General features: G+C 37.0%; 4 protein-coding genes across 10 annotated transcripts in view; 2 read left to right on the top strand and 2 right to left on the bottom strand.

Moving 5' to 3' along the window:
• The window catches only part of LOC111464097 (H/ACA ribonucleoprotein complex subunit 3-like protein), a 4,712-nt gene extending 2,771 nt beyond the window's left edge, over positions 1-1,941 (bottom strand). Inside the window, exons 1-2 of one of the 2 annotated variants that reach the window (XM_023108184.1) lie at positions 1,857-1,941; positions 1,578-1,649 (exon numbers count right to left, since the gene is read on the bottom strand). In XM_023108184.1, coding sequence (XP_022963952.1) covers positions 1,578-1,631 — 54 coding nt within the window. In that variant the 5' untranslated portion in view covers positions 1,632-1,649; positions 1,857-1,941. Of the gene's footprint in view, positions 1-1,577; positions 1,650-1,809 lie in introns of both variants that reach the window. The other variant, XM_023108185.1, reaches the window with a different exon arrangement.
• A 638-nt stretch (positions 1,942-2,579) lies between these two features.
• On the top strand, positions 2,580-5,693 carry LOC111464096 (uncharacterized protein At1g03900-like). 2 transcript variants are annotated; one of them, XM_023108183.1, is made up of 3 exons: positions 2,580-3,206; positions 4,028-4,267; positions 5,415-5,693. In XM_023108183.1, exons 1-3 carry the CDS (start codon positions 2,712-2,714, stop codon positions 5,475-5,477), a joined length of 798 nt encoding a protein of 265 aa, XP_022963951.1. In that variant the 5' UTR covers positions 2,580-2,711; the 3' UTR covers positions 5,478-5,693. The 2 variants fall into 2 exon arrangements, with proteins under 2 accessions (XP_022963951.1, XP_022963949.1); XM_023108181.1 differs by having other exon boundaries at positions 2,583-3,206; positions 4,028-4,312.
• Positions 5,694-6,555: 862 nt separating this feature from the next.
• Positions 6,556-13,386, bottom strand: LOC111464093 (protein CHROMATIN REMODELING 8-like). Of its 5 annotated transcripts, none has more exons than XR_002713990.1 (9): positions 13,137-13,386; positions 12,867-13,012; positions 12,052-12,582; positions 11,482-11,905; positions 9,772-10,639; positions 8,827-9,436; positions 8,101-8,565; positions 7,129-7,904; positions 6,556-6,886 (listed from the first exon to the last, which is right to left on the bottom strand). XR_002713990.1 is itself a non-coding variant. In XM_023108178.1 (9 exons), the coding sequence occupies exons 2-8, from the start codon at positions 12,954-12,956 to the stop codon at positions 7,221-7,223; spliced, it is 3,672 nt and encodes a 1,223-aa protein (XP_022963946.1). In that variant the 5' UTR covers positions 12,957-13,012; positions 13,137-13,386; the 3' UTR covers positions 6,556-6,886; positions 7,192-7,220. The 5 variants fall into 5 exon arrangements, 4 of the variants coding, with proteins under 4 accessions (XP_022963946.1, XP_022963944.1, XP_022963945.1 ...); XM_023108178.1 differs by having other exon boundaries at positions 7,192-7,904; XM_023108176.1 differs by lacking the exon at positions 6,556-6,886 and having other exon boundaries at positions 6,925-7,904.
• Positions 13,387-14,791: 1,405 nt separating this feature from the next.
• On the top strand, positions 14,792-21,951 carry LOC111464095 (casein kinase 1-like protein 6). The gene is made up of 15 exons (XM_023108180.1): positions 14,792-14,907; positions 15,263-15,561; positions 15,661-15,701; positions 16,673-16,742; positions 17,347-17,495; positions 17,588-17,683; positions 17,947-18,017; positions 18,175-18,236; positions 18,330-18,393; positions 18,514-18,598; positions 19,057-19,183; positions 19,515-19,588; positions 19,674-19,737; positions 19,880-19,995; positions 21,160-21,951. The coding sequence occupies exons 2-15, from the start codon at positions 15,486-15,488 to the stop codon at positions 21,424-21,426; spliced, it is 1,362 nt and encodes a 453-aa protein (XP_022963948.1). The 5' UTR covers positions 14,792-14,907; positions 15,263-15,485; the 3' UTR covers positions 21,427-21,951.
• Positions 21,952-22,300: the final 349 nt, after the last annotated feature.

Genomic DNA, 22,300 nt, shown 5'->3' with positions numbered 1-22,300 from the left:
AAAAAAAAAAAAAATTATATGGTTTGAATTAGCAAGTGGGAAGGATTACATAACAGTAGCAATGAAGCTCTAGGACCTTATTTCATCCATCCCTTTTTCTTGCCAGGTGGGCGCTTACCCTATCCAGACACCATATTTGCTTGACATATTTGGACTGTCTTAACAAACTCTCTTCAAGGGGGAAAAAGTAGAAGCAATAAATCCTTAACAGCGCTGACGGGGTCTTTTCTACAAAATCCTTGATGATGGACATGGGGGAAAAAGTAGAAGCAATAAATCTCACGCTAGCAAAGACAATATGGAAAGGACATCAGGGTGAAGTTCTTCCTTTGGGAAATAGTGCATAAAGCCATCAACACAAGTGAAAATCTTCAAAAAAAGAATGCCTTACATCACTCTCTCTCAAAATTGGTGTCCACTATGCAAGAAAGCAAATGAATCACAAAGTCACTTGTTTATGCAATGCACATACACTCAAAATTTCTGGACAACGATTCTTAATATATTCGGATGGCATCTCACATTTCCAAGGGAGGTAAAGGATTTTTTGGATATGACCTTAACGTACCACCCTTTCAAGAACGCAAAAACCCTATTATGGAAAAACCTCATCATGGCTTTCTTTTGGAATCTGTGGAAAGAAAGAAATCAGAGAATATTTGCAGAAACGACACAAACCTACACAAAACTTTTCGACAATGTTGTTTACCAAGCTATATCTTGGTGTAAACTGTCTGATATTTTTACTTCCTATAGTTATACCTCCCTCATTGCAAATTGGGAAGGTCTTTCGTAAACATCATGGATCCCTCTTGTAAATTTCACTCATCAATGAAATTGTCTCTTATAAAAAAAAAACAAACTCTCCCTGATAATCCATTTGGCAAGCCATTGAAGAACTTCTCAGCCTCAAAACAGATCTATCCATGTCTACCAGCTTCGATATAAGCAGAAACAAAGTCCCAATAAGAATATAGCTAAAATCTCTACCAGCCCGGACAGTAGAGAAAGAACGGCGTCTAAACTCTAAACTCTAAAGCCTCTCCTCCTCCATGGTCAAAGGAAGGGACCAAGGTAACTCTAATCTGCCATCATGAAATGGTGAAGAAAAGAAAGGAGGATTTGAAATTCATAAGACAAAGCTCAAAACCTTACCGTGAACTTTTTGGAGAATTGGATATTCTAAGTAAGGGTGCACTATAAATTTAGGCAATCATTTAATGGGTACAACAACGAAAATGCAACTGCACAAATGACTCGCACTTAATGATGGTAGCCTACTTCAATATCAAGTGAGATCTAGCTCTAATCTTTTAAGGATGACCTGCACAAATATCCTATCTCCAAAACTTATAGTCAGTGACTAAATAAACCTTCATTATCTTCAAAATCAGAGAGTACATACAACACAGCTTATCTGAGACGCGGCAGACACAGTTCATGCATTTAAGATTTTTTTTATTTTTTTTTTTTCAAAGGACTCAACGCCGCTAAGCAATTGATGTGATGTCGATGAACTTTTAAACAAAGAGCAAATAAAATAAAATAAAATAAAAAAACGAACAAGAAAGACAAACCTTTGTGGTGTAGACTTTGTCACCATTGTCGTTTATGTAATACATAAGATACATCGTTGCTAAACACTCAACCTGAAAAAAAGTTCGGAGAAAAATCAATTCATTCCACAAACTTAATGCAAAAGCCCTAAACACAGAAGATTTGAATAACATCCATGGATAACTGAAAGAAAAATCTACAATCCTGAATTCATATGAACGATAAACATATCCAACGAGCAGTGATAATTACCTAATATTCGAGGGTTTTGGAAATCAATACCAGAAGAAAAACCTTACCGCTTGAACGAAGAACTGGAAAATGGCGGGATACAAGAAATCACGAAGCTAGGGTTTAAGAACCTGTTTAAATCCACTGGAAAGGCTATTTTCGTCTTTTCATTCCTTTTTCCTTCTTTTTCTTAATTTTTCGGTTTTATTATAATTTAGAACAAACCTTTTGTTTTTTAATTTGTAAAAAAAAAATAAAAAAAATAAAACAAAAAGTGTTTAAAAATATTTATAAGTAATTAAAAAATAATTTTGCTCTCATTTTTTCAAAATAAATACTAAAATTTTTAGCTTGCTTTTTTTTTAATTCCTTTCAATTATATTTTTTTTCTATAAAAATTTTAATTTTTAGTTAAATTATAAAATAATTTTTTAAAATTTTTAAATATTAACTTACAAAAATAAACTTACCAATGTTTATAAATTTAATTTTTTAAAACTACATAATTATAAGAAAAATAGATAACAAAATAAATAATCCCATAAATAAAAAAAAATTTAAATTTAATTTAAATTTTAAATTTCGATGTATAATTTTTTTTTTTTCACTTTATTATGTCTTTAGCAAAAATAAATAAATATTTTTGTAATTACTTAAATATTAAATTTAAACGCAAAAAAGAAATTTGAATATTTATCCAATTTCGTATTTTTTGGGATATCGAAGAAGGGCAAATGAGTAAATTCGGTTCTCACAGTACAGTTGACCTTCTGGAGCAACCATTGTTCGAAGCCACGTCTGTGTGCACCTTCGTGTTTGATGCCTTCTTCTCACCTTAATTCCATTAAATTCAATTTTGTTTGGAAATCCATTCCCCCACTTCCATTTCTTTGAATCCTCAAGCTTTCTGTGAATCAATCGCCATGTCGTTTGAGGAGGACGAAGAGACCTTCGAGCACACTCTCCTTGTTGTTCGTGAGGTTTCCGTCTACAAAATCCCTCCTCGAACCACATCCGGCGGCTGCAAATGCGGCGAGTGGCTACAATCCGACAAGATCTGGTCCGGCCGCCTTCGTGTTGTGTCGTGTAAGGACCGATGTGAGATCCGGTTGGAAGATCCGAACTCCGGTGAGCTTTTTGCTGCTTGTTTTGTTAATCCGGGTCAGAGGGAGAACTCCGTTGAGGCCGTTCTTGACTCCTCGCGATACTTCGTTTTGAAGATCGAGGATGGCCAGGGTAAGCACGCTTTTGTAGGTTTAGGTTTCGCTGAACGAAATGAAGCTTTTGATTTTAATGTGGCACTGTCCGATCATGAGAAGTATGTCAGGAGGGATCATGAGAAGGACCCGACTGGTGGCGGCGATGTCAATGAAGAGAGCCACATTGATATCCATCCTGCTGTGAATCACAGATTGAAGGTATTCATTCCTCTGGTTTTATTTTCACCAAGCAATGAAGATGATTGTCTGCTGGGTTCTTGATTATGAACTGATCTTATTAATGAAATCTTCTGATCCAACCATTTGGAAAACAAATCATTCACATGGAAGGTTAGGAATCACGAACCTCCACAATGGTATGATATTGTCTACTTTGAGCATGGAAAGCCTATATGAATTCCTTAGTTATAACATCAACCCCTTAATTAGTCTAATTAGTCGACGTGGGAATCCTCTCCCAACAATTCTCCCCTCGAACAAAGTACACTATGGAGCCTCCCCTGAGGCCTATGGAGCCCTTGAACAACCTCCCCTTAATCGAAGCTCGACTCCCAACAATTCCCCCTCGAACAAAGTACGCTATACAGCCTCCCCTGAGGCCTATGAAGCCCTCGAACAGCCTCCTTAATCGAGGCTGACTTCTTCTCAAGAACCCTCAAACAAAGTACACCCTTTGTTCCACACTCGAGTTGCTTTTGACTACACCTTTAAGGCCACAACTTCTTTGTTCGACATCTGAGGATTCTATTGACATGGCTAAGTTAAGGGCATGACTCTGATACCATGTTAGGAATCACGAACCTCCACAATTGTATGATATTGTCCACCTTGAGCATTAGCTTTCATGACTTTGCTTTTGTTTTCCTGGGCCTTATACCAATGGAGATGTATTCCTTGTTTATAAACTCATAACATTTTATAGCTTGTAGCTTGCAAGTAATTACTATGAGTAGCTGTGAAATCATAACGTTTTATATTGACATTGTGATTGTGCTTCTTTACAATGGGCTGGATGATAGGAAGGTGAAACAATTCGGATCAATGTGAAGCATAAACCATCTAGTGGAACTGGTATGCTATCAGCTGCTGGCTTGTCAGGGTCTGGTACTGGAAAGCCAAAAACTCTGAGCCTTGCTCCACCACCAACTGGAGCTAGGAAAATCAGTTCTCCTCTTCCACCCCCTCCAAATGATCCAGCTGCGCGGAAATTATCTGCCAGCACGTGTCGGGATGTCGGTCGTGAAGGAAAAAGAGACAATGTAAGCACTGCGAGCAATCCTTTATCAGATCTTTCCCAACTTGAGGTATAGTGTCTACTGCTAGTTGCTCATTTCCTGACAGAGAAACATGTTTGATGAGGATAATGTCGTTCTTAAGTAATATGAATTGACTCTTTAACTTACATATTATGGTTCCTCTGTCCTTTATGCACAACCCATTTAAATCTAGATTAGTTTTATGAAACACGTTACTAAGTTTGATTCGACTCGAGTATTGGTTTCTCTCCTTTGTGATTGGAATTGACTGCTATCTTAGATTCTTATTGTGATATCTCACATTGGTTGGAGAGGGGAACGAAGCATTTACTATAAAGGTGTGGAAATCTCTCCTTTGTGATTGGAATTGACTGCTATCTTAGATTCTTATTGTGATATCTCACATTGGTTGGAGAGGGGAACGAAGCATTTACTATAAAGGTGTGGAAATCTCTAACTAGTAGGCGCATTTTAAAAACCTTGAGGGAAAACCCAAAAAGGACAATATTTGCTAGTGATGGGCTTGGACTGTTGCTAGTGATGGGCTTGGACTGTTGCTAGTGATGGGCAGTGTGCCAGCGAGGACGTTGGGTCCCCAAGGGGGTGAATTGTGCAATCTCACATCAGTTGGAGAGGGAACAAAGCATTCCTTATAAGGGTGCGGAAACCTCTCCCTAATAGACGCGTTTTAAAAACCTTGAGGGAAAGTCCAAAGAAGACAATATCTTCTAGTGGTGGGCTTGAGCTGTCACAAAATGTGGTAATAGAGCCAAGCACCGAGCGGTGTGCCAGCGACGATGCTAGGCCCCCAAGGGAGGTGGATTGTGAGATCCCACGTTGGTTGGGGAGGAGAACAAAGCATTTCTTACAAGAGTATGGAAACTTCTCCCAAAAAAACGTGTTTTAAAACCTTGAGGGGGAAGTTCGAAAGGAAAAGCTCAAAGAGGAAGTGTCTAGTGCGACGGAGTTTATTGAGTTTTTCAAATGCTTGAGCTATAGCCTTACGATTTCTTATTTCTTGAAGATAATCTGATATCGATCCACATTCTTTAGGTTCACTTAGAACATACATGAGTGCATGTATCCTTAGGAACTCATGTCAATGAACAAATCTAGAACAATTTTAACTCGTGATTCGTCGCATTTGCAGAGAAATCTTCCTTCGGCGCCGAGTTCGACAACAGCAGCAGCATCAGGATGGGCGGCATTCTGATCAAAGTAAGCTGGTGTTTGTTATTTAAAACAAAAAGTCTTAGTTTTATGTAATCTTCATTTTTTGTTCCTCTTGAGGGTGAAATGAGAGGGGAGGAGGAATGAGATGGAAGGGAAGCTATAAGTGATAATACCATATTGGAAAATAATCTTGGAATACTTATGTATACTTCTCCACTTATTTTCCCTATCTATCTTGAGTTGTCTCTTTAGCCCTTTTGCTTCTGTTCTTCATTGCCTTCATTTCATTTTGCCATTTTGCCATTTTGCCATTTTGCTATTCAACTCATAAAAGGATGGAGCGAAGTCCGCTCCATGTATATAATACAGTGGTAGGGGTATATACGGATTGAGTTGAGTTGAAAAAATCTTTTTGACCAATTCGAAATTTCGGATTAGTTGAGTTGGTGATTGAATTTTTGTTTTGTTTTTTTTTAATTATTTTTTTAAAAAAAATTACTTTTCTACTATATATACGATGCATTAATAATTTAAATTTCATAAAGTTCAAATATAAAACATTTACGAGTCATAATGCATCAGTAACATCGATTACAAACGTCAAATATTCTTAATTTTTTTTTACAAGTAGGGTAGGTTTGAGTTGGACTGTGACCCTATTCTCAATCGAACTAAATATTTTTATCTTCCAAAATTTCAACTCAAAAAAAAAATATATACTAACCTAATCTAACCCATTTATTTATGATTTGGAATTTGATAGTTTAGGTTGATCGAGACATCGGGCCATTTGAACACCCTTAAGGAGCTAGTAAGTTATTGAAATTACCTTGATAAAGAAAGGTAAAGACATACGAGTCCATTGTCATCTCCTAGAATGTCATTTCAAGTACAAGTACGTCTTTAACATATAAGCATAAGTTTTCAATATGCCTCAAATTCTCTCTTTAGTTCAAGGATGTGTCATGACTTCAATATTATAATTATTAAATTTAGTGAGATTTATTCTTTAACAAAGTTTTAGGTCTCATTTGGATGCAGAAAAAATTAGTCGAACTATCTATATTCGCCCGTTTAGTTATGCTAAAATCGACATATATGTCGTAATGCACCTCAAATGTTATCAACGGGCACTCATAATGGGTTGAATTGTAACCTAATAAATATACCATAGACTATAGTAATTACACAAACAAAACAAAACAAAAAAAAAAAAAAAATTGAAATGATAACAGGAATGGAAGAGCATGTCTGGATCTTGATGGAATGGTCAGGTTCCTAGTCTTTCATGAACCGAAGGAACATTTAAATTGCAATAAACAATTCGTCTACATCTACAAACTGAAATTTTGCCTACCCATCATCATCCATGATCAAACACTCTACAAATTGAATCACCCACAATCTGCTTCCAGTTAGGTCCGGTTAACTGTACACGGTATCATTGTCCTGTGAGGCATAGCTCGGTTAGTAAAAGAAGGGAAGAATAGAAGGAACAGTTTAACCTTTCATAAACGTTTCTAAACCATGCTGTGAGTAGAAATCTGTTAGAATATTGAACAAAAATGAGACCTAAACCAATATGGTGGCCTCGATTTCGTTCAAGATTCTAACGTATTTCTATTCTCAATAGTAGTTTAGAAAAGTTTATGAAATCAACTATTTTTTAAACAAAAAAACAAGTTCTTAACTGAGCCTACACAAAATTCCAACTGAGAAAGTCAGGAGTGGAAAAGGCCCGGAGTGATAGGTACCATGGAAGTATAAACTAACTGAGCTTAGATTACTGTTTATACTCTGCCTTCAGAACCCAGAATGATCCACCGGGGCTTTTCTCTAATATTGCTATCTCTTTCAGCAGATTCTTAAACAAGGGCAAATCGTTTGAGGGTATCCTCTCCTTAAAATGCTGTACAATACTGGCTGAATCAGCGGATCCGCCTCTTTGTTGAATAAACGTACATATCTGCCGAATCAATACTTCGGGTTGTACTCCAGAAAGGTTCTTCGATGATCGAGAAGAACCGACACCGGCACCTCGTACGTTGTTTGAACTACTTGAAGGAGCTGGTTGATGATGTTCAAGCCCAGCGCTTAATGCTCTTTCTTGGTTTCCTCTGATTTTAGCCAGAAGCTCAGCTGAAGATAAGGCCTTTCCGGAAGATGTTCCAGCTGCAAGGCCATTTAAATGGCTAGCTCCATTTCTTGATGCTTCATCTGGAGATTTGGATTTGTTGTTTACCAGAGAGTTGACGGTTGAACCGAACTTCCGACGCACGGACGATGGCGCACCAGCGGTTCCAGCTTTTCCAGTCCATGTTGGAACTGAGATACGCTCGTTACTTCGTAGAATTCTAGACTGGCGCAATGCCTCGGCTGCTCTACGTGCAACTTGAGAAGCTTGCTCCTCTAGTCGTATCTTCTCCCCATCATCAGCGTTAAAAATGATATCATGATTAACGGCGCTCTGCATATCGAGAAGGATGTAAAGCAAACCAAAAGAAAGAGGAGGAAAAACAAAAACGAAACAACTGTACAGAAAATTTCAGCATCTCGACTGTGGTCATCAGGACTAAGGACCAGTTTAGAAAGTCATTCCAAACAAACTCCAACAATACACGTGAAAATGCATATAAAAGATCGAAAAAAAAGGAGAGACTTACATGAATACCATGCGCATCAAAGAGGCTCTTCAAGATATTTTCGTTTTCGTCTGCTCCACGACCCTGACCCATCTCTACAGAATCATCTCTTCCAGAAGTTTCAGTCTCTGATTTGCATGGTTTTTCATCAGCAGAATCTGCATACGATACCGAGCCACTGCCAGTTTTTTGTTCGTCCTTCTCATTTTTCTGAACGCCAACAACATTTACACTATCGGTCAACTCACTGAAAATATTCGACGTTTCTGTCGATCCATCCACCGCATCCTCGTTCAGTGTAAAGAGATCTTTCATGTCTCTAGCCTTAAAGAACCTTCTCTGCTGTGGGTTTTTTAAGATCTTATTAGTGAGAAAATGTTTATATATCTGTCGATGGTACACTTTCTCCTCTATAGTTCCACGAGTGATCAATCTATACACCGTCACATCCCGCTGTTGACCAATACGCCAAGCACGCTCCCTTGCCTGTAATCGGAAAAATCAATGACTAAATTAGATTCGAATCACCCTATAGCAGAGAATAGGAACAAAATCTTCCATAATATTGTAATAAGCAGAAAGATACAAAAGACGCTGACTCCTAAACTGCAAGAGGGGGAGTACAGTAGTGCAACATAGTTTTCCTAGTTTAAACAAAGTGATGAACCTCAATCGAACATTTCCGAACAGGTCTCGAACAACTACTTCCATAGATTAAAATTGAAAATCAGAAACATGACATATTACCTGCATGTCGGTTGACGGATTCCAATCAGGGTCGAAGATTATAACCCTATCTGCTCCAGTTAAGTTGGTTCCTAGACCACCAACCTTGGTTGTTAAAATAAAAACAAACACCTCACATGAATTGTTGAATTCATCAATCAAGGCCATTCTCTGTTTGACAGGAGTACCACCATCCATCCTCCTATAAGTATAACCACCTCCAACCATAAATCGCTCTAAAATGTCAAGCATCTGTTGGGTCTGCGCAAAAAGAAGAACACGATGACCTTGCTCCTTCCAGACCTTCAGCACTTGCTCAACCACCTTCATTTTTCCACTACGTTCAGGATTCCCGTAGTCGGGATTTTGGAAAGAGTGTTCTCTCTCGAGTAGATCTGGGTGGTTGCAAATTTTACGCATTACATCAATTCCAGAAAGTGAATTTCTATTCCCATCCAAAATACTTTCCACTTCAGAGCTTGCAAGGAATGCTCTATAGACAGAACGTTGCTCAGAAGTTAGACTGCAGAAGAGAACGTGTTCGGTCTTCTTTGGCAAATGAGCATTCACATCAGCTTTCATCCTTCTAAGAAGATAGGGCATAATTAAGTCACGAAGAACGACAGCGCACCTGCATAGTGAGAACATAAAAGGTAGATAATGTTAAGCCACTGAAGGAGAAGGGAGAGAGAACACGAGATCAAAGAACTACCTCCATTCCCTTTTTTCATTAAAACGTCTTTTAAGTATCATCATGATAAACCCGCCCCGTATAACTACCAGCATCATAGCTCAATTAGTAAGCCCACAAGGAATTTGTAATCGTTAGTAACCTCTCCTAAAGGCCAAAGAATCAAAACAAAGTACACTTACAAATTCTAAACATTTGCCAGAAAAGAGGAAGAAACGAGGGGAAAACAATAAAAATAAGAACTCAAACGTCGACAAAAATTTCACAACATTTACCTATATGCAGTTGATACTTGCAACGGAGAGGCATTAGCATAGCCACCAACAGATATAGGAACTGCAAACTCTGCTTCAAATACAGGCAACACCCCCAACTTCCCAGGGAAAACGAAATCAAACAAGGACCACAACTCAGTCAATTTGTTCTGGATTGGAGAACCAGTCATGATTATGCGATGTACTGTCTGTAGCTGCTTGCAAACTAAAGTGACTTCAGCATTTGGATTTCGAATACGATGACCTTCATCCAGGACTGCATACCCCCATTCAATGTCAAGCAACTTCCCACCTAACAGTCGTAGTTGTTCATAAGTGGTAATGAGCATACTGGATTCTGATCTCAAAACACGGTTTATCAAGGAATCCCATTTTTTTGTGCCTTTGGACTGTGAGTTTTTCCCATAATCACTTTCCTCTGAATCTTCACTTTCATCACTTTCATAAGATTTCTCTCGCATCTTCCTGTAAGTGGGATCATGAGCAGAATCATGAAGGATTTCCACCAAAAGGTCCGGGCACCATTTCCGTGCCTCCCTCTTCCACTGTCTAACTAGTGTAACAGGGCAGACGATGATGCTTGGTTTATAAATGTTACTGAAATGTAATGCACCTAAAAAGGCCAAGACCTGGACCGTTTTCCCAAGGCCCATCTCATCTCCAATAATTCCACCAGCCCTTTGGCAGTGCAATTCCCATAACCACTGGACCCCAACTTTTTGGTAATCGAAGAGCTGATCAAATATGCTCTGAGGAATTTTCAGCCCGCCTTCAAGCGTTACAGAAGAAGGTTCGTTAACATCATCTTCTAAATCTCCTGAATCTTCTCTTTCAGAACCTGATGTATGTAAACCATCTGACATATTCTCTGCAACATGAATAACACAATCAGGTACAAATAAAAATGTTCTTCGAAGCATATCCTAAGCTAAAGATGATGTAATAAAACTAACAATCAATGACATACTCATTCAGCAAAACACTCCACGGTGAAGAATTAAAAGGAGTAAGGTTTTCTCACAGATCAATGCTATATTACAACAAATTTTCAACTAAGTTAGATAGATGCTGGTAACAGCCTGACTTCATGCATGTAACTATCAAAAAAAGTACAGAAGGAAGTAAATCTTCTCAACTAACAAACTCCCATAGATCTATGAAATTTTTCTCGTATTTTGCAAACATCTGAATATGTGGCTAAGAGGACTTGGCAACAATAGCTAATTCATTTACAGATGATTGCTATTATGCAACTGCCACAGAATGCTATTCATTGAAGCGTCATTGAGGAATATACTGTTCAATACTCATCTTTGACAACTAGGCAGAATGAGTTTGAGGACCAAATTATAAACGAAAAGAGGAAATAGTAACTAAAAGAATCCTGAAACATGAGAGTATTACTCCCATTCACAAGTCCACAATAAGCCAATTAAACATATTAAGTCCTCAAGGGCTTCAGTTGACGCCTTGTGGTACTCTAGTTGCAAAAGGACTACAAATTTAGCCTTCTTAGATCACAGAGAAGATGACAACTAGACCAGAGGCTAGAAAAGTATATTCTGTACAATTAATTGACAACAAGGTTAAAAATTTAGACGTTAACATCATGTAAAAGATATAATTGCCAACCATAGAATAAAGGAAACCGCCAAATGAACTTCGAGAGAATAAGTTGTAGAACAACCATGATCTAAATAAGGGACATACCAGCAGCTTCCTCGTCTCTTTCCTCCATGGCAATTTGTTTTCTGTATTTTTTGTCTGGCAAAGGCCGTCTAGTCTTTTTGCATTTTATTTTTTTTGTAGCTTTGTCTTCTGCAGATAGGGGAACCTTTGCAGGTTTTTTTAACCTGTAAAAAGGACGAGTTGGCGGATCAAGCTTCGGCAAATCTTCTGGATCAAGCAATTTAGTGGTTGGTCGAGCTTGTGCAGCCACCGACATTGACTGGACGGCTTTAGCAACACTGTCCGAAGCAAAGTCATCATTTTCCTCTTCTTCCTCCTTTACTTCAGGCCTTGATTGCCCAGGGTTCTGAAGACTTGATTGCCCTGGGTTCTGAAGACGGCGTTCAAAGCCCTTTAGCTTGTGAAATGGTGTCAAAATTCCCTTCCGTACCAATTCATCTCTTTCCTAAAACAAAGAATGAAAGTTACACCCTTGTCACATATCTTTTTTTTTTTTCCAATCTCAAATGTAAAAAGCTATTTCAATTTACAGATACAGATGACTTGTTAAGCATCTTACAGAGGATAGCATTTGAAAACAGTTTAACTCACTGTTTCAACAAAGCCCACAGTGGCTGCATCCAAAGCTGCATCAAAATCGTTATCTTCATCAAATGACACGACTTTCAACCTCTTTTCTCCATTTTTACCTGATTTCTTAACCTCTTTAGACTTTCTTTTAGGTTTTGATCTGTCCTTGACTATCTCCAATATTGTCTCGGCATGCTTGTCGTTCAAATAGGAAAGTTCTTTCTTCAACTGCTGTTGGGTTTTCTTCAAGCTTCTTAGCCTGTCAACAGCCAGGGCATGCTGAAGGCCATCTGCAGAAGCTGAAACACCGTCCTCTTCACGCCCATGCTCCTGAGGGTCAGCGCCAACATGAGAAAGTTGCTCATTTCTTTCAAGTTTCTTCCCTGATTCCACTGTCGATGCAACAGCATTGATCTCGTATTCAACAGCCCTAAGCTTCTGATGGAGCAGCACATGACTGGCAGAAGGTAAATCAGTAGTATCTAACTTCTCACAGGCGTTCTCTTCTGCAATTCCTCCAACATCAGCACCATTCTCACTATTCTTTTTTGCCTTCAATTTAAAAACAAATCATTCAATGATGTTAACTGCAATAAGTTCATAACTGATTTCCAGTTGAAACTCAGGAGCTGCATACTGAGTTCAATTTCATGTAAAACAGCTAGAACCATAAGTTAATTTCAGCACTGATGTACTAAATCGACAACTCACATTTTTCTCTAGGCAATCAAAACGATAATCTAATTACCCAAAACCATTATGAACCTGAACAGTAAAATCGCAACACGCTGCAAACAAAAAATTACGCGAATTTTGCTAAGAACTCCGGTCATTACCTCCTCTATCAAGTCCCGTTCTATATCCTCCGGATTAGCAGACGTCACACCCAAGCTGTTCAGAAAAATCCGATCCTCCTCTTCCTCCATCGCATTAAATACGTAAGTTCACCCAACGCATTGCACTGTACAGCCAATACCAAAACCTACCAAACAAAACTAAAGCGCATCAAATCCACAACATTCACTCCCATAGTCGACAAAACTTCGCATCTAACATGTTCGTTCATACTTAAATGTTCAAACCGACCAATGAGACAAAGTTGAAACCTGAATTGGAAGCGCCGTGAAGCAACCAGAGAAGAACTAACTCCAATTCAATCAAACAAAAAAATTAAAGGCAAAATAGGATGCAGAAATCTCTGTAAACAGCGTATCAGAGAGATGAGCGAAGGAATCCGATTTCTTGACTATGAATCGGAAGATCGCGGGATTCCCTGAAACCTAAGTTAAGGCCCGGCGCCGCCTCCGACTGGCCGCAGTTTTTCAAACATTTCTTCAGCTTTTATTTTTAATTTAATTTATTAATTTATTAATTTATTAATTTATTAATTTATTAATTTATTAATTTATTAATTTATTTAAACGAGAGCATTGACGGCTCGTCGCTCTGACCAGAAACAAACTTGGGGGGCACGGCTTGTGTTTGTGGCTAACGTGAGCTCTTAGCCATCGTCTCCTAACGTGCGCGCCTCAATCATAAATTATATTAATATTATATTAAATATTAAATTATAATTTTTTTTTTTTAAATATCCCTCAAACTTCAAAAATAAAATCTTTAAAATATTTTACCACCTTTTATCTTTATAAAAAAATTCAAAAAAAATTAAGAGATAAAATGCAAAATTCACGAGTATTTAATTAATTTAGCTTAAAAAAAATTAAATTACAAATTTAATTTTTGAATTTTATGTTTTTTTTGGTACAAATCCTTTGAACTTTACAAATATTTTAATTTTATATTTAGTCCCTTTATATCTAAAAATAAAACCATTTTCAAATAGATCTAATAAATTCTTAAATATAAAATTGAATGTATATATTTTTTATTTTTTTATTTTATTTTTATTTTTATTTTTTTATAAGTTATTTATTTTTCAAATTACTTTAAATTCTTTTTTTAGTTCAATAATGAGGAAGAAGAGGAGGGCAATTTTGTACTTTTACAATATATTCCATGGTTTTTTTATTATTTCTTTTAAATACTTTTTATATGTATTAAAATTTGTTTTACAAAATGTTATATACCTTATCATAGTTTTTTTTTTTTTAATTTTAATGAGTAACTTTATTTTAAAATTAATTTTAAGGTTGTGAATTACAAATATATAGTTTTTAAATGACATTTGTATAATTTTTTTTTAGATAATCTATGATATAAATTTAATATTTTATGATAGTTTCAGTCTATCGACGATCAGGACTTGGAATTAACAACCACTTTCAACAATCAATCGTTCGTAATTAGTCTTCGATCTTGATCATTGACCACCCACAACCGATCATTATAGGGTTTAGAGGTGCGTGGTGGTCACCAATAGTCGTTGGTTGTGATTGATAGTCAATAGTGAATGGGGATGGCGGTGGTTGTCGACGTTGGTCAATGGGCATTAGTTTGTGTTGTCGAGCAGTGGTCGATGGATCATTAACGTAACATATATTATGGATAAATATAATTTCTTTAAATTATTCCAAAAAAATAATCAACCCAACTACCCGACTCGACTCAATCTAATGATTAGACTCAACGTGACTCGATGATTTGTTAGTCCCACGTGAACTATTAGAGTGACCGATCTAATTAATCCAAAATTTCAAGTCGATCTTTAAGGGTATAATTGGAAACAAAGCTCAAGAGTAATTAAATATATTGTTTTTAAGTGGAATATTAAAATTATAATTTTTAACGAAAATAGGAACTTAAAAAAAAAAAGTCTAGAGAGAGAAAATAGAGGAGAGAGAAATACATCGGCGGCCTGACCTCTTTGTTCTTCTTATACTTCTGCCGTCTCTCTCTCTCATCGCCACGATTTTTCTGGTCTCATCCATTTCTTCTCTTTCCCTTTCTTCATGTTCAAGATAAATATTTTCTTCCCCGAAATTTTTGTCCTAAATCTCTGATCCGAATCCCGTATTTTTCGATTACTGTTATCTCCCTTGCATCCATCAAGTTTTTTTTTTTTTTTTTCTCTCTTGATTTCATCTTTCAAGACGAATTTTTCGTTTAATATTCAGTTTTTTCAGTCAATGTAGCTTGATTTCTTTGAAACTAGGGTTTTAATTCGCCGTCTGGCGTTGAATATTCTCCAGGGCTTCGATTCCTAAAATATGTAGTTGAAGAGGATCATCTTCTTTGACTAGTTTTGATTTGTAACATCTTCTTTGACTAACAGCTTGATTCATCGTCTACTGTAATCTGGGGGGACTTTCTTGTTCTTCAATTCGATTGTTGTGAGGCTCTTCAGAAACTCAATCTGTCGAATCTGCTGAAGTCGTCGGCAGTGGAATTACCGGCGGGAAAAAGGATCGTGCTCTTGTAGACGACGATTTGAGGCAAATCGGAGTTGGTGTTGTTGCATTTAGCTTTTGGGTTGACTTTGATTAAAGAATTAGATCATGGACCATGTGATTGCGGGGAAGTTCAAGCTGGGGAGGAAGATTGGGAGTGGGTCTTTTGGAGAGCTCTATTTAGGTCTGTCTCGCAATGGTTTCCCTTGTTTTATGTTCTTTTGTAACTTTTCTCTATACGGTAAGCGTGGTTTTGATTCATTTGTTTTCTTTATTGTTGCAGCTGTTAATGTGCAAACCGGAGAGGAGGTTGCTGTCAAACTAGTATGTGATTGGGCTTCAATGGAAGAATATCTGTGATTTTTATTCTGATTTCAACTAACTGCTTACTTTTTCATTATTAGTTGCATCGAATTTCTGTTTACTCGTATCAAGATAGATTCAAATGATTTCTTCTTGTTGATAATCTCTTTGTTGGCTATGAGGTCCTTCGATCGTATAATTCTTTCCAGTCTACTTCAATCAACTTGTGAAAGAAACTTCGCCAAAATACTCATGTGGTACTTCATTGGACGATATATATATATAAGATCCATATGTATAGATATCATCATCTACATCCAGAAAGCCGATCCAGAAAGCCGTATGCTTCAAAAAAAGAAAAAAGAAGAAGAAGAAGAGATCATTACTATTATACCAATTTAGGGAAGAAATTTGCAACTAGTGCTATTGATATGATCTGATCTGAACGACATTTGTAACCTCGATAAGACGATTGCATATAAGGTGTATGGCTCATTTGGATGAGAGGACTAGAACAGGAAGGAACTGATAAGCTGGTGGTTAACAATATTCCCTTTTACCTTGATATGAGAGGAAGGAATGCGGTCTTAGTGTTTCTTGCTCATCTCTCTCCTGCTTTCTCTTACAAGACAGACAGCAATTTTTAGTTCATAGATCAAAACATCATTTTACTTAATTGATTCCCTTTACCTCTTTTTCTTTCTCTCTTAATGAGCAACCTCATTTCCTTTGATTTTAGGAACATGCTTTTTATGTTTTATCGCTTGTTTCTGACAGTTTGCTTTTTGAACGACTAATAAGTGGCCCCTGGATGTTAAGATATTTTAATCTTTTGTTGTTCATATCGTATGCTTTCAAGCTAAAGTATTATCTTTTTACCAAAGCTTTCAGGTCCTTGGAGTGATCTTGTTTAAATTTTGAGGAATAAATACAATTAATTAAAGAAGACAGTTTTTTTATGAATTGTTCTAAGTTTAGTTGTTATTTTTCAGGAACCTGTGAAAACCAAACATCCCCAGCTTCATTATGAGTCCAAATTGTATATGCTTCTTCAAGGAGGAAGTAAGTCTCTCTCTCATTTTCTCTCTCTGATCATTAGATGTTGTGTAAATGGATGTCTAATTGTCTAATTAATGGGGAAGTAAAAATGTACAATTTTTAGTTTGCATCATTTGCCGTTGGACGATAAATGCCAGGGGACAGTTAGATGTTCTTGGTACTAGTAACCTAATTCATCTTTGGTCTTTGTCCAGAAGAAATAGTTTGCATTAAATTCATTGATATTTAGGTAAGTTTGTGTGATGTACTACATTGGTTGGGGAGGAGGACAAAACACCTTTTATAAGGGTGTGGAAACCTATCCCCTAGCAGACACGTTTTAAAGCCTTGAGGGGAAGCCCAAAAGGGAAACTCCAAAGAGGACAATATCTACCAGCGGTGGATCTGGGTTGTTACAGTTTCTCCAACAACTTGTTGATGAATGCAATTCTTACCAAATTAAATGCAATTCTTACCAAATTAAACTTGTTGGTAGACATTTCATTGTGATGTTTCTTTGTAGCCAAATGAATGATACAAATACATGTTGCAAAATTTTGAATGAGGTCTTCATTTTCATAATAAGCTCTTTTACGATGTCATTAAATTCTATATTTTGTTGATGAAGCGGGAATCCCCCACCTGAAGTGGTTCGGAGTTGAGAGTGATTACAACATTATGGTGATTGATCTTCTCGGGCCAAGTTTGGAAGATTTATTTAACTACTGTAATAGAAAGTTCACATTGAAAACTGTCTTGATGCTTGCAGATCAATTAGTAAGTGTGCAGGGCTCTTTTTGTGTTATATACATGAGCATTGGTTGGATGGTCCAACTAATTAACCCCTACCTATTTATTGTAACTTTCAGATTAACAGGGTTGAGTACATGCATTCAAGAGGTTTTCTCCATCGCGATATAAAGCCCGACAACTTCTTAATGGGACTTGGGCGAAAAGCCAATCAGGTACTGTTTTTGTGTGGTTCTGTATGGTCCTCTATGCCCCCTATCAAAGGGAGATTTTGTGAGGTTCTAGTCTTTTAGTGATTCAAATTATTGACAGAAATTCAGGATAATGGGTAAGAATGATTGAAGTAGCAAAGTCTTGTATTGTTCCATTGTATTTGATGCAGTTTCGATGAAGGATAATGATATTTTTGTTATAGACAATTGCAATAACAGTTCACGGTTTTTTCTAATCAGTGTTTCGTGTAATAATGCCGTTATAGGTATACATCATTGACTATGGCCTCGGAAAGAAGTACAGGGATCTGCAAACTCACAAGCACATACCATACAGGTTGATACTGATCTTAACCTCAGAGCTGAGAAAATTATGGTTCTGTTTGCGACATGACATGACAACATATGTATCTATTTTGTTTTAAATTATCCAATTCTTTGAAGATTCAGTTAAGTACAAGAATCTTTACAGTTTTTCCACCTCACTTTTTCAGGGAAAACAAGAACCTCACTGGCACAGCTCGTTATGCTAGTGTTAACACTCACCTAGGAGTTGGTGAGTAGTTTTGGAAGTGGATGAAACTCAAAACTTCGTAAACGTCTCAGCATTTTTTTTTTTTTTTTAAATATTATGCTTTTTTATGGGCAGAGCAAAGCCGAAGGGATGACCTAGAGTCTCTTGGTTATGTGCTTATGTATTTCCTAAGAGGAAGGTTAGTCTACTGAACTCCTGAAGAACACTCATGCATGTTTTAGGGCGGCCAAATGGAATACATGAATACTCTAGTCTTGTTTTTTGTTTGTGTATAATGACTGTAAAATTTCTGTTTCAGCCTTCCATGGCAGGGTCTCAAAGCAGGCACCAAGAAGCAAAAGTATGACAGAATCAGTGAAAAAAAGATTTCCACTTCTACTGAGGTACCCCAAAGAATCTAAAACAAAAACACGTACTGCATATGTGCTCGTATATGTAATAATCATTTAGAATGATCAAATTTTCAATAACTGATCGTTTGATTTCAAGTATTAAGTTATTATTTTAATCATAATTACTATTGTTTTATGTTAATATTAGATACAATAATTAGTTAGTATTTCTTACTAATATCAATAACAGTGTTTGTTCGCCCTCCCCTCGTGAATTAAAAAGAAAAAAAAAAAGAAAACTGGTGAAACTTTCGTTAGATCGGGCAGAGTATAAAAATGGTGATGCGATAACACTGATACTATTATACAATTTATATTATTCTTTGTTAATATATTTTTATTTCCAAACACGACCTCACCATGATCATAGAACGTATGTCTCTTTTATGAGCAATTGGTCTCTATCTATGCTACTATTTGCTGCTATTAATTGTAATTATGTTTTATAGGCGCTTTGCAAATCACATCCACCAGAGTTTGTATCTTATTTCCAATACTGTCGATCACTGAGATTTGAAGACAAACCAGATTACTCATATTTAAAACGACTTTTTCGTGACTTGTTCATACGACTAGGTAATTCATTGTTCTTTATCTGAACCTTCTAACTTTATATTCACAATATTTATTTCTTTAACCCTCTATATAAACCTTCGTTTGAAGGTTTTCTTTCCCCTCCTTCAAGTGGAGCCATTATCTGTAATTTTTTCCTTCATAGGCCTTGACCTCTGTTTTTGTATGACCTAGTTTGGTGTACATCCATTCATCTTAATGTAATCCGGTTTCTTATTGGAACGAATTTGTTGCTTGAACTTTCATGGCTTGCTTTTATCTCCCTTTTTCGTTGTCCATTATACCATTCAGCGATGAGTATCGATTTCTTAAGGATCTGAACATTTCCTTTCAGGCTATCAATTTGATTATGTGTTTGACTGGACTATACTAAAGTACCCTCAAATTGGAGGTGGCTCCAGAGGACGAGTAAATACTTGCAACTTTTTCCTTTTGTTTATATATATATATATGATATGGATTTGTTATTTTGGTTTCTGGTCCCATTTTGTAGCACTCAAGTGGGAAAGCCGCAGTTACTCCAGGGCCATCTGCAGAAAGGCCAGAGAGAACCTCAGGTCTGCTTCCTTGAAGTTTTCCTCGTTTAGAATTATTGTTATTTTTCTTAAAAAAGGACTAAGAAACATAAATTTTCAGAAATAAAGTTCCAGTTTAGCGTTAAACATATTGCTTATTACTTGTTGGTTTTATTTGTTGAAGTTGGGAAAGAGATCCGGGAAAGATTGTCAGGTGCAGTTGAAGCATTTTCCAGGAGGAATATTTCCGGTTCCAGTCCACATGTTGAGCATTCTAAACAAAAGGCTTATGAGGATGTGGTAAATTACTTTCATTGATTTTGAACTATCATTTAATAACATATTACTTTATCCAAATCTTACTATTGAATCTTCTAGATCGGATTGATTTTCATCTTTCATTCTATTTCTTGTTACAAATTCGAATGGTTACCTGAACGGATGGAGATGAGACTGTCTAGGGGAGGAGAAGTGTGAGATCCCACATCAGTTGGAGAGGGGAACGAAGCATAAGATGTGGAAACCTCTCCCTAGCAGATGCGTTTTAAAACCTTGAGGGGAAGCCCATGAAGGAAAGTCCAAAGAGGACAATATCTACTAGCAGTGGGATTGGGTTGTTACTGTTAGACGAACACGACTCTCCACAATGGTATGATATTGTCCACTTTGAGCATAAGCTCTCATGGCTTTGCTTTGGGTTTCCCCAAAAGGCCTCACACCAATGGAGAGTGTATTCTTTGATTATAAACCCATGACCATCCCCTAAATTAATCAATGTGGGACACTTTCATCCAATCGTTACAAGAAGAGAGGTTGTTTGGCCCTTTTGGTGCATATTCTTCTATTTCGGGAGGGACACCGAAAATAGAAGAGCTGACGCATGCCTTGGGCATGCTTTTATGTGGTGAAAAGGAGAAGAAAGTTGGAAAAAGATGGGTAGTTTTGTTCAGCTTGCTCTAGAGAAGGGAAGAAAGCAAAAAACACGAATTGGAAGTAATAAAACCAAGGTTGCCTGATAAAAAAACATAAAACGTGAAGTGAACCATAAAACTGGTACATGAAATGGAACTAGTAAAAATGGCGTGCTGCAGGACTAAGAACCAAGCCTTAGGAGTTGCCTGGTTATAATCGTTGAAGTGTCTGCTTAGTTTAGTTTTGGTTGGATATGATTATTGTCCTTCGATTTGTTTGACAACGAAATTCAGATCGAATTTTCAGAGCTGTTTCTTGAACTAGCTCGTTCGAATAAATTTTCCGTAACGTATCATTGTTCTTCATTTGTTTGACTCAAATGTTGCATTTGGGGAAAGATTTAGCTATAATCTTTGTAGTTGCACTTGGGAATTTTTGGAGGATATACTTCATTCATGATTGTTGTAGTGATTGCACTTAGTGAGATCATGCTTGTAGAATGTGGTGTTATATCAACTTTCTAATTGAAGTTATGGCAATCCTTGTTTTCAGCGTCCTGATTCTGACCGTGTTCGTGGTTCTTCTTCCCGATACGGAAGCTCCTCGAGAAGAGCTGTAATTGCAAACAGCAAGCCTAGTTCTTCTGCCGATCACAGCGAGGCTCGTCGACTAGTAGCGAGCACTGGACGCCCCTCTACCACTCAAAGACTTCATTCTTCTTACGATACAAAGCCAACCTCATTTGTTCGAACATCAACTGCAAAAGGCAACCGTGACGATCCCCTCCGAAGCTTCGAACTTCTATCAATCAGGAAGTAACAAGTTGAAGAAGGTTTTCATTAGGGTATTTGGCATACGCATTAGAGGGATAACGCCCTCGCGTTTGCGATTATTTGCATCATTTAGTTCTGTTCTCTCTTGTACATGGACATCGGCCAATCCCAACCCGAACCCGATCATGAACCAACAATGCAGCAGCAGGTCAGTTGACACATCTTGTATGACCCACCCCCCTCCCTCAAAAGAAAAACCAGGATTATTTTTTTTCCAGCCCTTTGCCCTCTGAAGCGTTTACGGCGGGCGATCGTATCATGTTCTTGGACGCCACCACTCGAGATGCAGACTTTGACGTTGAACATTTCTAGTTGTGACCCAAGTAACTGTAATAAAAACTGTATTTCCTTTCAAGTAGGCTTATGAATTCAAGAGAGACACTTTGAATGCCTCAAAAAGGAACCTTCTTGTGCTTCCTTTTTTGATCTTGTAGCGATGGAAACAGACAATTCCCGAGCCTTTTCAATTCAGAAATGGGCTCTTGCTTTTCCAGGAAAGGTTGTTGTTATATAATCTTTTATTATTATTATTATTTTTCTTTTAAATTGAGATTATAAACGTTTGGTCTCATTAAGAAATTTGATTTAATTTGTATATTAATGTTAGTTGGTTATAAATAAAAAAAGAAAAAAGGAAAAGTAATTTCTAATTTTAGTTTGTAAAAAGAAAGAGAAAGAGAGAAGAAGAAGAAGAAAAAGGGAAGATTTGGAGTGTTAATAGAGAGGTAATATTTGGAAGGGGGATTTTGTGGCGAAGAAGGGTTTGGAATGCAACCAACAAGAAAAGGAAAGCCACCAAATGAACGAAATGAAGGATCCCTTTTCTTCTTCTTTTCTCGCCCATTTCTCTTCTTCCCATT

The sequence above is a fragment of the Cucurbita moschata genome, unplaced genomic scaffold (assembly GCF_002738365.1).
Source record: "Cucurbita moschata cultivar Rifu unplaced genomic scaffold, Cmos_1.0 Cmo_Scf00029, whole genome shotgun sequence".
NCBI classification, from domain to species: Eukaryota; Viridiplantae; Streptophyta; class Magnoliopsida; order Cucurbitales; family Cucurbitaceae; genus Cucurbita; species Cucurbita moschata.
This window is presented reverse-complemented; position numbering and strand designations above follow the sequence as displayed.

Bases quoted from the DNA above. Each gene is read 5' to 3' on its own strand.
- LOC111464093 (XM_023108178.1), bottom strand. From the start codon at position 12,956: ATGGAGGAAGAGGAGGATCGGATTTTTCTGAACAGCTTGGGTGTGACG. The intron at 11,906-12,051 runs GTGAGTTAAACT...TCTTTGTTTTAG, and splicing joins CTGTGGGCTTTGTTGAAACA to GAAAGAGATGAATTGGTACG. The intron at 10,640-11,481 runs GTATGTCCCTTA...TTCATGTTGCAG, and splicing joins AAGAGACGAGGAAGCTGCTG to AGAATATGTCAGATGGTTTA.
- LOC111464096 (XM_023108181.1), top strand. From the start codon at position 2,712: ATGTCGTTTGAGGAGGACGAAGAGACCTTCGAGCACACTCTCCTTGTT. The intron at 3,207-4,027 runs GTATTCATTCCT...GCTGGATGATAG, and splicing joins CTGTGAATCACAGATTGAAG to GAAGGTGAAACAATTCGGAT. The intron at 4,313-5,414 runs GTATAGTGTCTA...TCGCATTTGCAG, and splicing joins CAGATCTTTCCCAACTTGAG to AGAAATCTTCCTTCGGCGCC.
- LOC111464095 (XM_023108180.1), top strand. From the start codon at position 15,486: ATGGACCATGTGATTGCGGGGAAGTTCAAGCTGGGGAGGAAGATTGGG. The intron at 17,496-17,587 runs GTAAGTGTGCAG...TGTAACTTTCAG, and splicing joins TGATGCTTGCAGATCAATTA to ATTAACAGGGTTGAGTACAT. The intron at 18,394-18,513 runs GTTAGTCTACTG...TTTCTGTTTCAG, and splicing joins ATGTATTTCCTAAGAGGAAG to CCTTCCATGGCAGGGTCTCA.